The following is a 17,895-nucleotide window of genomic DNA, read 5'->3' as shown; positions in this document are numbered from 1 at the left end:
ATTCAAGAAGAAATAATGTTTTATTTTTCCGATCAGGAGCCAGCATAGACAATGCGCTATAGAGAAGATAGAGTTTTGCATGCACCTACCCTCTTCTGCTGCATTTGGTGGCCTCCTTTACATCGGCAAGATCAAGCTACTGTAGGTCTAAGCAACTGTGCCGCTGAACATTTGCGCTCAGTCTGCCATGGCTCACTGGATTTCCCAGTTGCTAACCATTTTAACTTCCCTCCCCATTTCCATACCAATCTTTCCACCATAGGCCTCTATTGCCAGAGTGAAGCTACAAACAAACTGGTGGAAACCTCATATCCTGCTTGGCAACGTACAAGCCAACAGCATGACCATTGAATTCCCCTACATTAGGTGGCACCTAATCTCTTATATTAGATCCACCCCTCTCTTTCCTGTGGCCCACCCACCCAGGAGGTACCCATTTCTTCCACTATCCTGTCCCTTTCCCCCTATCCTGGTCCCTTCCACCTATATCGCTCCCTCTGGCTTTACATTGTACTCCACCTCTCTCCTTATCTGACAACCTTTTGGCTCATACTCATCTGTAGCTTTTGCCCACCCATCTGCCAAACAATCCTCCCCACCTGTATCCTCCTATCACTTGCCAGCGTTTGTCCCACCCCCATCTCTTTTCCTGCTTTCTCTCCCCTATTACAATCAATCTGAAGAGGAGTTCCAACCCGAATCGCCACCTATCCATTCCCTTCACAGATGCTAGCTGACCTGCTGGGTTCCTCCAACACTTTGAGTTTTAGACAATTTGCTAAATGGCCTTCTTCTGTACTATAGCAATGCTATGATTCTATGGATTTTAATTTTAGTGATAGAAGCATAGAAAACAGGTGCAGGAGTAGGCCATTCGGCCCTTTGAGCCTGCACCTCCATTCAATATGATAATGGCTGATCATCCAACTCAGTATCCTGTACCTGCCTTCTCTCCATACCCCCCTGATCCCTTTAGCCACAAGGGCCACATCTAACTCCGTCTTAAATTTAGCCAATGAACTGGCCTCAACTATCTTCTGTGGCAGAGAATTCCACAGATTCACCACTCTCTGTGAAAAACGTTTTTCTCATCTCGGCCCTAAAAGACTTCCCCCATATCCTTAAACTGTGACCCCTTGTTCTGGACTTCCCCAACATCGGGAACAATCTTCCTGCATCTAACCTGTCCAACCCCTTAAGAATTTTGTACGTTTCTATAAGATCCCCCCTCAATCTTCTAAATTCTAACGAGTACAAGCCGAGTCTATCCAGTCTTTCTTCATATGAAAGTCCTGACATCCCAGGAATCAGTCTGGTGAACCTTTTCTGCACTCCCTCTATGGCAAGAATGTCTTTCCTCAGATTAGGAGACCAAAACTGTACGCAATACTACAGGTGTGGTCTCACCAATACCCTGTACAACTGCAGTAGAACCTCCCTGCTCCTACACTCAAATCCTCTTGCTATGAATGCCAACATACCATTCGCTTTCTTCACTGCCTGCTGCACCTGCATGCCCACTTTCAATGACTGGTGTACCATGACACCCAGGTCTCGTTGCATCTCCCCTTTTCCTAATCTGCCACCATTCTTTGAAGGTGCTATTAGATGCAGGAATTGATGTTGACACATTTAAATTCATTCCACCAGGGCGGCGGCAACATTGGCGGCCAAGGATTTGGACGTTCCAATACACCATATCCTTGCGGCCGCAGGTTGGGAAAATGAAAGGATGTTGCACAAGTATTATCACAAAGAAATTGCAGACCCTGGTGTATTTGGTGGTACTGTTTTGAATTCAGTATTAAATGTCTCTAGAGATTAAAATGGGACACATAATGTTACCATAAAATAAACCATTAATTAATTAAACAAGTATGATGGTTTGCATGTTATTGACTGTTTTTCACTCATAGAGTCAAGCAAAATGCAGTGATACGCCGGATCCCAATCTACGGCCTGAAATCACAGAAGCTTTAAAATCTTCACGTAGTCACTCACGTGACTCCGAAGTAAAATAGTAAGATTAAACGAGAACTTACCAGTTTGAAGTTTGATCTTATTTTATGAGGAGTTACGTCGAGGGACTACGTGCCCTCCGCTCCCACCCTAATAAGATCAAAGGTAAGTTAAGTTTGTATCACGTAGCTTACTATTATGCTTCGGAGTATATCATCTGTGATTTCACACCGCTGCTTTGAAGTTTGACGCGCGTGCCTTCTGGACGGCCTTCTTCACGTAGTCCCTTGACGTAACTCCTCATAAAATAAAGGTCAAACTTAAAACTGGTAAGTTCTCGTTTAATCTCACTATTAACTGCCACTGTAACAAAAACAGAAAGTGTTGGAAACACTCAGCATGTCAGGCGGTCTGAGTGGAGAAAGAAAAGAAGATAATGTGTCAGGTCAAAGACTGTTCATGGGTTTTTAATCCCAATTACAACCTGTGTTGAAGGAGCACAGGGTGATTTCAGAAAATGCACAGCAGCACCAGCATGCTGCATCCATCCCACAAGCAATCAGGAAACACACAAAGGTCCTGGCTCTGTATGTGGATGTAAATGATGTGCATCAACTTCACACTCCCTCAAAAGCGGTAAGATTTAAATCCCCATGCATGCCCCTGAACGAGGAGCCTTTAACATTGAAACCATACCACAGTGCTTCTGTGAAGCCTCACCAACAAATTCAGACTGAATCACATATCAGGTGTTAGAACAAGTGACCATGTCTCACCCGCTGAGTTTCTCCAGCGCTCCATAGAAGTATAGCTGTTTCATATGTGAGGAATATGTGACTCTGATTGACTCTGGTGGAAATACAATCAACTGATATGATGCGATCTGATTTAAGCAATGGTGGAAGAGCCGCTGCCTCACGGCGCCAGAGACTGGGGTTCGATCCTGACCTCAGGCGCTGTCAGTGTGGAATTTGTACGTTCTACCTGTGACCACATGAGTTGCCTCCGAGTGCTCCAGTTTCCTCTCACATCCCCAAAACGTGCGGGGTTGTCGGTTAATTGGCCTCTGAAAAATTATAGGGAGTGGAGGCTAAATTAGGATAACATGGAACTAATATGAATCGGCGATCGATAGCCGACGTGGAATCGGTGGGCCGAAGGGCCTATTGAAGTGTGTTCACCACTATAGTATAGAGCAAGTAATTGCCAACATCACTTCTAATGCGATAAATCGAATCAAAGTATTAAACGTTAAAATTGTATATGGACCCCGAGTCACTGTCCTACATAATTTATTATATGTATATATGTGTGTGTGTGTGTGTGTGTGTGTGTGGGTGGATATTCTTATTTCTAAAGTTGTGGACTTCCGCAGACGGCAGGTTCTGAAATGAGATTATCAACGGAGCACTACAGCGTGCTTATAAACAGCAATACGGGACCTGAGAGCGCAGGGGATACTCGGGGTTGAATAGATGCGCAAAGCGAGAGGGGGTCACACTGTGCCGGATGCAGTGCCACTGAGAGTGCCAGGACCGAGTTTCAAAACCAGAGAGTGAGACAGGTCGCCAGAGAGTGAGACAGGTTGCCAGAGAGAGAGAGACGGCGACAGAGACAGTGAGAGTGGAACGGAGATATAGGGAGATTACCTGAGGGAAAGCTGGTATAGTCCCAGAGAGAGAGAGTGAAAGAACAACTGGAGGAGAGAAAGAGTGACAGGTAGTAGTACTAATGAAACAGTGAAAGAGTGCATGGGCAGAGAACAGTGAGTGAGAGAGATGAAAAATACCAAAGAAATATAAAGGGAATCACATAGAGAGAAAGTCCCAGAGAGAGAGAGAGGTAGCACAGTGTAGAAGACAAGGGGAGAGACTGAGAGAAGGGGAGAGACTGAGGGAGGTAGAGATATAGTACCAGAGAGAGAGTATCTCAGAGAGAATACTAGTGTCCAAGACAAATAAAGAGAGAGCAGAAAGAGATTGTGAGGCAGAGAGATAGAGTGAGAGTGAGAGTGAGAGTGAGAGTGAGAGAGATAGAAAGTGAGAGAGAGAGAGAGAGAGAGAGAGAGAGTACTATATAAAGAACACCTTAGTGTCAGAGGGACAGTTTCAGAGAGAAAGGAGCCAGAAGACGAGAGAGAGAGAGAGAGAGAGAGACTGACTGACTTATAGTGGAAGATTAAGAGTTTGCCAGAGAGCGAGAGAGAGACGGATTGTGCCAGAAGCATCTGCTGCCTCCCTGCACCATAGCCTGTGCCATAGCTGGCTGTGCAGAGACTAAGGGGAGGCCACCTTGCCCAAAGCTGGTAACATGCCGCGGCTAACCTGCACGCTGTCCCTCTCTACCTTACTGCTACTCACTTTCCTCTGCAGCTGCCGCTCTGGAAGGTAAGATTCAGGTTCAACATATACAATACTGAGTAGGATTTATTTTTAGATGACATTTATTAGTTTTTTATGATTTTAAAACAATTCTTTACTGCTCACTACAGAGCAGAGGATAAAAATAGAATCCACCTGCACATTTTTCAGTTGTACTTTTAGTGGTGCTAAATTTGTGGAATTACACAGTAATGTAAATGTTTGTTCATCAGCCAATTCTCAAAGTGCCAATGTTTTGATGTTCTGCTTGTCTTGTTCCTGGGATTTAAGGACACAAGATTTTCTATGATGGTTGTTGGATGATTACAGTCATATCTTAATAGATATAAATACATTTATGGTGCAACTTCGTATAACTGAGCTACAAGTGTAAGAACATAGACAATGGAGCAGGATAGCACTGGAACAGGCCTTTAGGTCCATGATGTTTGTGCCGAACATATGTCTACTTTAATTTACTCATTCTTCCAGTATGTGCTCCATATCCTCCCATTCCCTGCATATTCACATATCTATTGAAAAGACTCATAAACGCAGCTATTGTATCTGCTTTCACCATCACCCCAGCTACAACTCTGTGCAAAATTCTAGCCAAGGATATCTCCTTTAAACTTTTCACGAAGTTATCCATTTCGTTGTCTCTTATAAGACAATGACAATAAATTGAATCCAATCCAATCCAATGCCATCCAGTATTTTACATCTATTGGGTCACCCTTCAGCCTCCAATGCTCCAAAGAAAACAAAGCAAATTTCTCCAAATTCGTCTCTTAGCTAATGCCCTTGAATCCTTGCCGCATCCTGGTAAACGCTTCAGCAGCCTTGCCAAAGCCTCCACATCCTCCCTGTAATGGGACAACCAGAACTGCACATAATACTCCAAATGCAGCCTGACCAAAATTCTATAAAACTGCAAAATCTCCTGACTCTTATACAGTGTGCCAGCCAATGAAAGCAAGAATACAATACCCTTCTTTACCACTCTATCTACTGATGTTCCTACTTTCAAGGAGTTATAGACTTAGACTCCAATATCCTTTTTTACATGCTGTTGATTCTGCCTTTATCTGTATATTTTCCTCTTATGATTGACCTCCCAAAATACCACACCTCACATTTGGCTGAAAAAAAACTCCAGCTGCCATTTCTCTGCCCTTTTCTAACTGATCAAAATCCTGCTTCATCCTTTGTAGTCCTCTTTACTGTCTGCAACTCCACCAAATTTTGTGTTGTTTGCAAATTTACCAACCAACCAATCTACATATTCAGCCAGGTTAGTTCTCTTGGAACACTACTGGTCACAGACCGAGCCAGAATAATACGTCAACCATTACCCACTGTCTTCAACAGTTAAGCCAATTGTGAATCAAAACTACCATGTTATCAGGGATCACATATGTTTTATATGCTGGATCAGCCTACAATGAGGAACCTTGTCAAACACCTGACTGAAGTCCATGTAGAAATTCTACTCTCTAACCTCATCAGTCACCTTTGTCATCTCCTTAAAAAGCTCAATCAAATTTAGTAAGACATGACCTGTGCCACCGAAAGCCATACTGATTTCTTTAATTATCCTAATTTCTTCCAAATCAAAGTAAATCCCATCTCCAATAGTTTTCCTGCCACCAATGTGAGGCTCACCAGACGATAATTTCCTGGATTATCATTACTTCCCTTAAATAAAAGAACAGTTAGCTACTCTCCAGCTCGCCAGGACTTAGTAGAGAAGATACAAAGATATTTTTCAAGGCCTCTGCAATCTCTATAACCTGGGATAGATCCCACCAAGCCTTGGGGACTGATACAGCTGAATGTTCTTCAAGAGACACAACACCATCCATTTTGTTCTGTGCTGACTATTAAACACCCATTCCTACTAATCATAATTTGATCTCATTGGATTCTGTCACTCACTTATACACTGGGGGCAATTTACAGTGGCTAATCAACCTACCAACCCACATGTCTTTGGGATGTGGAAGGAAACCGAAACTCCTGGATGAAACACACACAGTTAGAGGGTGTAAGCAATGTACTGTTAGGATTGAACCCAGTATGCTGGAGCTGTGAGGCAGCAGCTCTACCAGCTATGCCTTGGGGGAACCACAAAGGGAAAGATGACCTGGATGTGTGAAATTAAATGAGTAACCTATATTTATTTTTGTTGTGCATCGAAGACCGACCTACATCATCACGGCACCGAAAAGGCTGCTGACCAGACACAATATGACATTCAGTGTCAGCTTGTTGGATGGTAACCAGGACCCTCTGAAAATAACAGTGAGCCTCAGCAAGAACAACATGAGCTTGAGACATGCTGAGGGCACTTTCCACACAGGTGAGAAGCCAGATGTAATGCTGGTAAATAGGCCTTCTGTGCTGCCCCGTGGAAATACACCAGCTGAACTACAGCAGAGGGTCCCTTGATCTACCCTCACCACTCATCTCTCCCCTACCTGACTCATCTGCCAATTAATCCCTCCGCACATGAGTCCATCTATCACTTGCCAGCTCTTTCAGTATTCAGTACTCAGTATTTACTTTAATGCCATTTTAACTGAGTACATACATACACAGATGAAACAAAAACAATGTTCCTCAATCAGTTCCCATCAGTGTAGTTAATAAAAACAGAATAAATACATATAGCTTTAAAAATTAAAATTACCATATCTAAAATAGGCCTAAGAATTGAAATAAAAACAGACATTCAGACCGAACAGTGGCTTTGCTTTGACAGGTGCCTAGCTGTCAAAGTATGGGCGAGGTTAGATGTGTTGGTGTATGATATACGGGGAGGGGACACAGTCCATTAACCAGTCTTATTGCCTGTGGGAAGAAGCTGTGTAGCATCCTGCTGGTTTTGCAGCTGATGCTCCTGTACCTCTTCCCAGATGGCAGAATGGAGAAGATGTGGTGTGATGGATGATAGGGGTCCTTAATAATGGAGATGGCCTTGCTGATGCTCCACTTCTGATAGATCTCCAATAGCAAAGGGAGTGGGCACCAATGATCCTACTGGCTGTCTTCACTATCCCCAGTTCTTCCCCTCCACCTCTCTCCACCTCACTTTTCCAGCTATCTTCCCTTTACTTTGTCAGTCTGAAGACAGGCCCATACCCGAAACATCATCTGTTCATTTCCCTCCACAGATGCTGTCTGACTTGCTGAGTTCCTCCCATGCTGGGTTAAGTCAAGTGGTTCTGAGGAAGAAGAGCATGGGGGCAGTGAGAGCTTTACTCTAAATGTAAGGAGGTGGCTCTCCGCTGTTCTCTGAAGGATAACTAGGGATACACAATAAATGTTGGCCTTGCCTACAATGCCCAGATCCTAGACAATTACTAAGAACAAATGCTTCTCCCTCATTTCCCTCTGTGTGATCACAACTAGTCTGCATTGTGTCTATTGGCCATCTTCCTCGTTTTTAACCTCATCCTTAGTCCCGTTCTTGATATGGATTTTCACTGAAAGGGAGCTTAAGGTAAGGATACAGCATTTCTCCTTAATGGTTGGAAAAAAAACTTACAATTTCTGCAGCAAAATCTCAGAGCTCTCCCAGATTATTGACAACCAATGAGGCAGTTTGATAGTATAAATGTAGAGAATGTGTAGGAAGGAACTGCAGATGCTGGTTTAAGCCAAAGATAGACACAAAATGCTGGAGTTACTCAATGAGATAGGCAGTATCTCTGGAGAGAAGGAATGGGTGACGTTTCGGGTCAAGGCCCTTCACTCTGAAGAAGGGTGTCGACCCGAAACGTCATCCATTCCTTCTCTCCAGAGATACTGCCTGTCCTGCTGAGTTATTCCAAAATGTTGTGTTCATCGTTGATGTAGAGAACGTGGCAGACAATATGTGCACAGAAACATCCCACAGGTAAAGTGATCATGAGTAGATATGCATCTTGGTGAATATCTGAAGTAGAAACATTGAGTATAAACGGTGTCTCTGAAAGTACTGAAGAATAGGTTAAGAACACCATTAATGTTATTCACTATTAGAAGAGTGAATTTTAAAGAATAATGGCCCTGCCCAACTTAGGTTATTTTTAGGCGACTGCCGGCGACTGTCATAGTTTAACAGGTCGCTGTAAAATCGGCGATTGGACCCCCAGTCATAAAATTTGAAATAGAATCATTACTTTAACAACAAAAAAACCTGGTCAGCACTGGCGACAACCCACGTCACCTGATGACAACCTACGTTAACTTGGCACCAACTACGACTGCACCTATGTCAGGAGAAGTCAAGCTACGCTCATTGCCGTCAAACCCAATGTCGCTGACTGCCTCCAAAATTTTTCAACATGTTGAAAATCCACCGGCGACCAGAAAGACGCTACGACTCTTTGGGCGACTGAGTAGACTACTCCCGACCGTACAGGCGACACCCCGGCGACCATGTGGCGACAGCCTAGTCGCCTGTAGTCGCCTAAAAAATAGCCTAAAAACAGCATTATTAGACAATATGTCCTCAGAAGTAAAGTGAGACTAATTGGTGCATTGTCTTGTTTGCCCTAGTGAGGTCAGCGAACTTTAAATGCTGGTCCTCTTTGTTGGAGGTAGTGCCGGTTGCTAGTTCTACTGCTCCTTTACTCAGCAGACCGCCTGCCTTTATTCCCAGCATCCTGCCTTTTTAACGTCTGTTGAATTGAGAAAGGTTTGCAGACTGCACTTGCGAAATCATAGTATGTTAAGATGAAAGAATAACATTCGGAGGGGGGAGCTGTTGAATATCATATTGCAGCCACTTTCTAAAAGGACATAAGAAATAATACCAGTATGACGATTAATTGGCTTACCCAATCCATTGATTTAAAAAGATCACATTGAAAATGATCAAAAAAATTAATCTCGTATAAGTTTCCATTTACTGTTTGAAACAAGACCACAGAGAATAAGACTTGTATGTTTGTGACAGGATTGTATATCATATTTGAGGGCATATGTTGACCCCATGCTGATCACCATCAACAAATAACAAGCTTGGGTTTCAAAAGTAATGTGCATGACACTATAAAATCTCAACCCTTGGGAAATTTAAGAATAATACTTATTAGGTAGACTTCGCTTCTCACCCAACAAACCGGTTGTCTAATTTGCACCTTAAACTTTTGTTGTCCTGTAAATTGATCATACATCTGAATAGGGACTTGCTTCCACATTTCTTTTCTTTGCAAATCTGAAAGATTGAAAGAAAAGGCCAGTGGACTGAATAGTTGGGCGTCACTCAGAGCTGCCATGTAAGGGATCTAAGAACTTTGTTAATCTAGTGCCTTTTCCAGAGACAATGTACTGTAGGTGTAATTGGAATACTTACAAAAGCCACCAAAAAAAGATTAAGCTGGTATTATTTTCTTTGCATATGCATTTTCCTTCTTATCCCATTAACTGTAGGATCGCAGTGAATGGTGGTGCTGGCTTGAAGGGCAGAATGGCCTACTCCTGCACCTATTGTCTACTGTTTATAATCTCCACATTGTGAAAGGGGAATGTTTAATATAGATATGTGGACAAGTTGGATGCCTGGGATATGCTGCCAGGGGTGGTGGTGGAAGCAGATAAGATTATTTTAGATAGGCATGTGAAAATGCCGGGAATGGAGGAATAAGGATCACGCGCTGGAAGAAATTAGTTTAATGTGGCATCATATTTGGCACAGATATTGTGGTTGGAATGGCCTGTTTCTGTGCTGTACTCTTCTATGATCTTGTACACGTTTACAAAGTCATGACAGGCATCGATAAGGTGAATGGTGGCAATCTTCTTCCCAGGGCGAGGCAGTGCCAAAACTAGAGGGCATAGGCTTAAGGTGAGAGGGAAAACATTTAAATGAGATCTGAGGGATAATTTATATATACAACATTTAAAACACATTAAAATGCACATATGGATAGTAAAAGTTTAGAGTGATACATCCAAAAGCAGGCAAGTGGATCAAGCAAGGCCATTAAATCTGATTGGTATGCACGAGTTGGGTCCAAGGGCCAGTTTCTGTGCTGTAAAACTCTGTGACTCCAAAGAATGGCACTTGGGTATTGCTCAGCCATGATCCTGATAAGTGGTGGAGCAAACATGTATGGATGGAGGATCTATTTCTTATATCTCCCAACCTACCATGTTTAAGACCTTTTCATAACCTGACCATTCTCTGTGACGCTATAATGCTGTTACACAATATTCCTTACTCTGGTATTTTTCTCTTTCCACTACCTGTTGTACTTGTGTATGGCTTGATTGTACACATGTACATGATTTGTTTACATAGCACACAAGCCAAGCATTTCAATGTATCTCAGTACACTTGACAATAATAAACCAATACCAATATATTCTTATGTTTACCTCTTTGCTGGAATGAATCACATTTCTATCACTCTTTAAATATTTTCAATAACACTCATTAGTTTATTAATATAAACTATTTCTGACCTTATTTCTTTCAGGTACTATAGGAAGAATGATCCTGCCTGCGGTAAGTGTTCCATCATGTAAGTGCAGGAAGGAGTTTATATTCCATTGCATTGAACTATTGAAAGAACAACTGGGAGTATTATATCTGATCATAAAAAATATGGTTTAAATTTCCTTTGTATATTCAAGTATCCATTTCTTATAAAAACATCAAACATCGAGAATGTTACAGGGAAGTACATCTCTGTACAAGAACCGCCTACAATCCTACAATCAATGCAAAATGGACCTAACCCATTCTTGCTGTTTCTTCCCAAAAGAACACACGTCAAACAGAGTTTATTGTCAGATGCACAAGGACGGTGAGATAATGAAAATGAAAATATAATGAGAATCTTGTTTGGTGCTGCAAATAGATCAACATCTAAAAAAATAATCTGAATAGATCAACATCTAAAAAAATAAATTATATATAAATTACTCATAAATAATGCCTAAATTCTGCAAAACATTAAAATGTTTTTAAAAAAGTGCAAAAAAGATTGAGACCTTGGTGCCAAAAATGATTAGAAAAAAGCAAGGCCACCGGGTCAACGTCCAACATAAAACAATACTGCACAGGGATATGCACTTGCGCTCATAATATCCTTGCCAATTTAAACAAGTCTCTGCCTCCATGTGTTCCATATCCCTACATTCCCTGCATATCCATGTGCAATGGATAGGTGGCAGGATTATGTCTGTGAACGTCTAAGGTAAATGATGGGGCATGGAAAAGGCAACCTCTGAAATTGTTTGTGGGTAGGAGGTTACAGATGATAGATTTTGTCGTCCATTTTAGATGTCTATTGAAAACAATTGAGCAAGTCACAAGTGAGCAAGTATCACAAGTTGAGCAAAACATGCAGCCATCACAATATTGTGGGTTTATTGTTCATTCACAGACAAATATCTACAAATGGCTAAAGGATTGATATGGGGCAATACACATTTTTGACTATCAGAGTAAATTTATTATTTGCAACATGTAGACATTTTTGTTTTTCCTTCTCAAACTCCAGGAAGATCTGCCGAAAGGCCACTATGAATTGGCAGTGGAGGGATATGAAGGGCAGAAGCTGCTGTTTTCCAATCGCTCCACCTTGGAAATTATTCTGGAAAGTGTCTCTGCAATGATTCAGACAGATAAAGCAATGTACAAAGCAGGACAGATTGTGAAAATTCGATCCATCTGCATCTACACTGATCTGAAGCCGTACCTGGGCAAAATAAATATCATCATTTCTGTAAGTGCTACTTGACAATTCTTAAGTGTGACCCCAGCAGCTTCTAATCTAGATGTTGCTGACAGTGACATGAATGTGCGTGCACATAACTCAATCTTTGATCTGTGTTAATCATAGATCTAAAGATGAGTCCTTACCCAAACCATCATGTCCAGAGATACAGGCTGAGTTAAAATCATAGATTAATTGCTTGCAGTATTGATAGAGTCCATTTAGCCCAACCAGTGTGCAGTAGCTTCATGTAAGAGCTGTCACGACTGCTCTTTCACCCCCATACTTTGCAAATGTTTACCTTTCATATACTCATCCAACTCCAATTTGGATGCTACAATGAATCTATCTCCATTACTACCATCACATTGCATTCCAGACTATGACTAACCATGTAAATTATATTTCCTTACAGATAATACCTGGAGTGCAAAGGTTAAATTACAATGAAATATTTCAGAATCTAACTAAAAAGTATCCATAGCTCCCTGAAAGTAGCAACACAAATAGATAGAGTGGTAAAGAAGGCATATGGTATGCTTGCCTTCATTATTTAGGACATTGAGCATAAGAGTCAGGAAGTCATGTTGTTGCTTAATAAAACTTTGGTCAGTCTGCATTTGGTGTATTGTGTGCAATTCTGGTCACCCCATTACAGGAACAACTTGGAGTCTTTGAAAAGGGTGCAGAAGATGTTTACCAGAATGCTGCAGCATAAGAGGATATTATCTTTAAGGAGAGGTTGGACAAGCTTTGGTTCTGGAGCATTGAAGACTTGATAGAAGTATATAAAATTATGCGAGGCATCGATAAAGTAGACAGTTACAACCCCTTTCCCAGGATCGAAATGTCAAAGACTAGAGGGCATAGTTTTAAGATGAGTAGGGCAAAGTTTAAAGGCGAGGTGTGAGGCAAGTTTTTTACACAGAGAGTGGTAGTTTACTGCAATGAACCAACAGATATTGTGGTGGAAGTGGATACGATAGTGGTATTTAAGAGTGTTTAAATAGGCACATTGATATGCAAGGAATTAAAGGATATGGATCACAAGCAAGCAGCGGAGATATGTTTACATTGGTGTCATGTTTGGCAAGGACATTATGGACTGAAGAGCCTGGTCCTGTGCTGCACTGTTCTTTGTTCTGATGAAAGGTTGTAGGCTTGAAAAATTATCTATTGTTTCTCTCTCTGTATTTGAACGCCGAGTTGCTGAGTATTTCTGTTTACAGATTTTAGTTTATAACTTAGGGTTGCATTCTAAATCAGAGAATTCTGGAACTGCATCAGAGGAAATAGAAACAAAATCAATTTTTGAGGTCAAGGAGTCTTTGTCAGAATAAGAAAGTGAGAAAAAAATTATTCTGTTTGAAGTTGCAGAGAGGGTAGAAGAGGGATGGGAGAGCAAGGGAAGTATCCTTCATAGGGTGGGACCAAGGTTGTCCAATGCTGATGGTTACAAAGCTGTTGTTAGTAGATTAAAAGTGACGTGTTGTGATTAGGATAGAGAGAAACAAAAAAATAAAAACAGATGTTACATGTATAGATCCTGCAGAAATAGATTTTTGTTAACCAAAGGCATTTGGGAATGGGAAGAAAGCTGGGTATTTGGAGTAAGTTCTTAGTTTGATCATGGTCTTGTTGGTTGGATAAAAAAAAGTCCAAGAAACTAAATGGCTTCCTTGAGTCCTGCAGCATGAAAACAGGCCCTTTGGCCCAACCTGTCCATACCGATCATGTTGCCCATGTGAGTTAATTCCCCTCAAGTCCCCAGTAAATCTTAAATCTAGGCATTGACTCTCATATAGACATCGACTTATAGCTTGGAGACATTCCCTTTGACCTAACTCATCCATGCCAACAAGATGTCTCGCTGGTCTAGTCCCATTTGCTAGCCCTTGGTCCATAACCCTGTCATTCTTTCCTATCCATGTACATGTGCAAATGTATTTTAAACATTGTAATTTTACCTGTTGCAGCTTCCAACAATCCAGGATGTTCAGGGCTGATACAGGTAGCATGACTACATGCAAACAGGAGTTGAGAGGTGAAAATCATGTCTCCCAAAGAGCTGTTGAGACCAGGGTTTTAATAAATTAGTTCAAACTTGGCATAGTTTCTTGGTGGACAAGAGTCCTGGGGATTCCCAAACCATGGGTAGCCAGAGTTTAACCATATAATATAACCATATAACAATTACAGCACGGAAACAGGCCATCTCAACCCTTCTAGTCCGTGCCGAACACATAATCTCCACTAGTCCCATATACCTGCGCTCAGACCATAACCCTCCATTCCCTTCCCATCCATATAACTATCCAATTTATTTTTAAATGATAAAAACGAACCTGCCTCCACCACCTTCATTGGAAGCTCATTCCACACAGCTACCACTCTCTGAGTAAAGAAGTTCCCCCTCATGTTACCCCTAAACTTCAGTCCCTTAATTCTCATGTCATGTCCCCTTGTTTGAATCTTCCCTACTCTCAGTGGGAAAAGCTTTTCCACGTCAACTCTGTCTATCCCTCTCATCATTTTAAAAACCTCTATCAAGTCCCCCCTTAACCTTCTGCGCTCCAAAGAATAAAGCCCTAACTTGTTCAACCTTTCTCTGTAACTTAGTTGCTGAAACCCAGGCAACATTCTAGTAAATCTCCTCTGTACTCTCTCTATTTTGTTGACATCCTTCCTATAATTAGGCGACCAAAATTGTACACCATACTCCAGAATTGCCCTCACCAATGCCTTGTACAATTTTAACATTACATCCCAACTTCTATACTCAATGTTCTGATTTATAAAGGCCAGCACACCAAAAGCTTTCTTTACCACCCTATCTACATGAGATTCCACTTTCAGGGAACTGTGCACAGTTATTCCCAGATCCCTCTGTTCACCTACATTCTTCAATTCCCTACCATTTACCATGTACGTCCTATTTTGATTTGTCCTGCCAAGATGTAGCACCTCACACTTATCAGCATTAAACTCCATCTGCCATCTTTCAGCCCACTCTTCCAACGCATAAATCTCTCTGTAGACTTTGAAACTCTACTTCATTACCCGCAACCCCACCTATCTTAGTATCATCTGCATACTTACTAATCCAATTTACCACACCATCATCCAGATCATTGATGTACATGACAAACAACAGTGGACCCAACACATATCCCTGTGGCACCCCACTCGTCACTGGCCTCCAACCTGACAAACAACCATCCACCATTACTCTCTGGCATCTCCCATTCAGCCACTGTTGAATCCATCTTGCTACTCCACCATTAATACCCAACCATTGCACCTTCTTAACCAACCTTCCATGCGGAACCTTGTCAAAGGCCTTACTGAAGTCCATATACACACCATCCACTGCTTTACCCTCATCAATTTCCCGAGTAACATCTTCAAAAAATTCAAGAAGATTAGTTAAACATGACCTTCCAGGCACAAATCCATGTTGACTGTTCCTAATCAGACCCTGTTTATCCAGATACTTATATATATTATCTCTAAGTATTCTTTCCATTAATTTGCCCACCACTGACGTCAAACTAACAGGTCTATAATTGCTAGGTTTACTCTTAGACCCCTTTTTAAACAATGGAGCAACATGCGCAGTACGCCAATCCTCCGGCACTATTCCCGTTTCTAATGCAGTTTAGATGTCGATTAGCCAAGATCCAGTTGAATGGAGCTAGAAGTTGAGGCCTGGATAGTTAATACCCATACCTGTGTGTCTGGTCGGTCTTCTGCAGCTTTGCTTATACTTGGTCTAGGAACTTGAGCACCTTCGTGAAGTTCAACTGCTCATCGAGTCTGCTGTGGAAATATCCACTCTTGACAATGCTCCTAATTGCCATCTGAAATGCTCTTGCAGACCATTCACTCCAAGACCTAATTAGGACAACATCAGTGCTGACCTGTCAACCTATCCTTTTATCTCTGGAGAAGCTGCCTGATCTGCTGAGTTACTGCCGCACTTTGTGTCTACCCTTGGTATAAACTAGCCGCTGCAGTTCTTTATTCTAACAATGTTGACCTTGTCGGCTTTGGCGTCATATTCCAGGAATAAAATCCAATTTATTTGTCCTGGTATAAAAGACTATGGTATGTTCATCGTCACAGAAATACACATTGTGTGTTAACATATGATTTTGCCCAACCTGTCCATGCCAAACACCAATATTAAACCCATGTGTGGGAAGGAACCACAGATGTTGGTTTATACTAGGGATTCCTAACCTTTTTGTCCTGTTTACCCCTGGCAACTTTAATAGCACATAATGTTATTTCACTTATGCATGAACAACTAATGATGAACAGAAACTGGTATACCAGAATCAAACACAGTCAGTCAATGAGAGAAAATATGTACACATGCAGAATCAACAAATTTACCCCCTGCATAGGTGAAATTTACCCCCTGCATAGGTGAAATTTACCCCCTGGGTATACATTTACCCCAGGTTGGGAACCTTTGGTTTATACTAAAGATAGACACAAAATACTAGAGTAACTCAATGGGTCTGACAGCATCTCTGGAGAAAAGGAATATGTGACATTTCATGTTCTTCTTCAGAACTACTTCTTCAGACTAAAAGATAGAGAAACAGATTGCACTTTAATCCCATCTCACAACCCTTACCCTGCAGCCTTCTTTGCTGAAGTTCTTCTAGTTCTCACATAAATGCAATCAGTGACCCAGTTTCAACCTCTCAGACTCTCTCAGACAGTGCAATCCAAGCACTCACCACTCTTGTTGAAAAGATCATAAGCTTCGGGATTGGAATGGTGCTCTCTACCTCTCTTGCATATTCTAAGATGCTGCTTAAATCCTTCCTCCTAGATTAGAACATATCGGTCGTACATTTTGCCTGTTAATGTTTATGTGAAATGCAATGTTATGATTGCTGTTGAATAACCCTTTGAGCAATGATCCACCAATGAGGCTGCGACAATCTCACATTTGAGAACTAGGATGAGATTCAAGTGCACAGAAAATTCTGGGTAAAAAAGTCTAATGTCAACATGACACATGCATGGGTCATGTTCATGAAATTGAATAGGTTACAGGTTCACCAGGAAGTTATGTGAGACGTTTATGGAATGGAGTGTGATATATGCTCCTAACACTAACAGAAATAAAAGCTGGTGCATTTTTTGCCAGCGATTGTTTGTTCGATTCACTGCTCTCGGTGTCATGCATGTGATTGACTTTCAGCTGAGTCATCTGGTGAGGTTCCAGGTCTAATCTTCTGCAATAGGCAGGTGTTCAAGACCACACGGCACTTCACACCAAGATCAACTCCTAACACTCAGCCAAAAGGTGCTTCCTGCGAAAACTGATTCCGTCCCCCTTTGCCTCATGGATTTTCTACCTTTGCCCACATGACAAGTTCCTGCCTGTAAAGTAGTCTTGAGCACACGTTTGTGAGGGTCATAATAATGGGCAGAGAAACATAGAAAATAGACGAGTGGCCGATTTGGCCTATTGAGCGTGGCTGATCATCCAAAATCAGTACACTGTTCCTGCTTTCTCCCCACACCCCTTGATTCCATTAACCCGAAAAGCTATACCTAACTCTCTCTTAAATACATCCAGTGAATTGGCCTCCAATGCCTTCTGTGGCAGAGAATTCCACAGATTCACAACTCTTTGGGTGAAAAAGTCCTCATCTCAGTCCTAAATGGCCTTACCCTTATTCTTACTGTGACCCCTGGTTCTGGATTCCCCCAACATCGGGAACATTTTCCCTAAGAAAGCTGGAAGGGTTGGCACATTAACGGAAAGAAAAAAACAGCTGACATTTCAGGTCAAAAATCCTTTTGAATATTTCCACCATTTTCTGCTTTTCTTTTTG

General features: G+C 41.7%; 1 protein-coding gene across 1 annotated transcript in view; it reads left to right on the top strand.

The window, feature by feature from the left end:
• Nucleotides 1-3,449: 3,449 nt before the first annotated feature.
• The window catches only part of cd109 (CD109 molecule), a 114,272-nt gene continuing 99,826 nt past the window's right edge, over nucleotides 3,450-17,895 (top strand). Inside the window, exons 1-4 of the mRNA XM_055639137.1 lie at nucleotides 3,450-4,346; nucleotides 6,521-6,681; nucleotides 10,790-10,818; nucleotides 11,819-12,043. Coding sequence (XP_055495112.1) covers nucleotides 4,270-4,346; nucleotides 6,521-6,681; nucleotides 10,790-10,818; nucleotides 11,819-12,043 — 492 coding nt within the window. The 5' untranslated portion in view covers nucleotides 3,450-4,269. The remainder of the gene's footprint in view (nucleotides 4,347-6,520; nucleotides 6,682-10,789; nucleotides 10,819-11,818; nucleotides 12,044-17,895) is intronic.

This window comes from Leucoraja erinacea, chromosome 8, assembly GCF_028641065.1.
Source record: "Leucoraja erinacea ecotype New England chromosome 8, Leri_hhj_1, whole genome shotgun sequence".
NCBI lineage: Eukaryota > Metazoa > Chordata > Chondrichthyes > Rajiformes > Rajidae > Leucoraja > Leucoraja erinaceus.
Note: the sequence above shows the minus strand (reverse complement) of the source record. Positions and strands in the feature narration are given on the sequence as shown.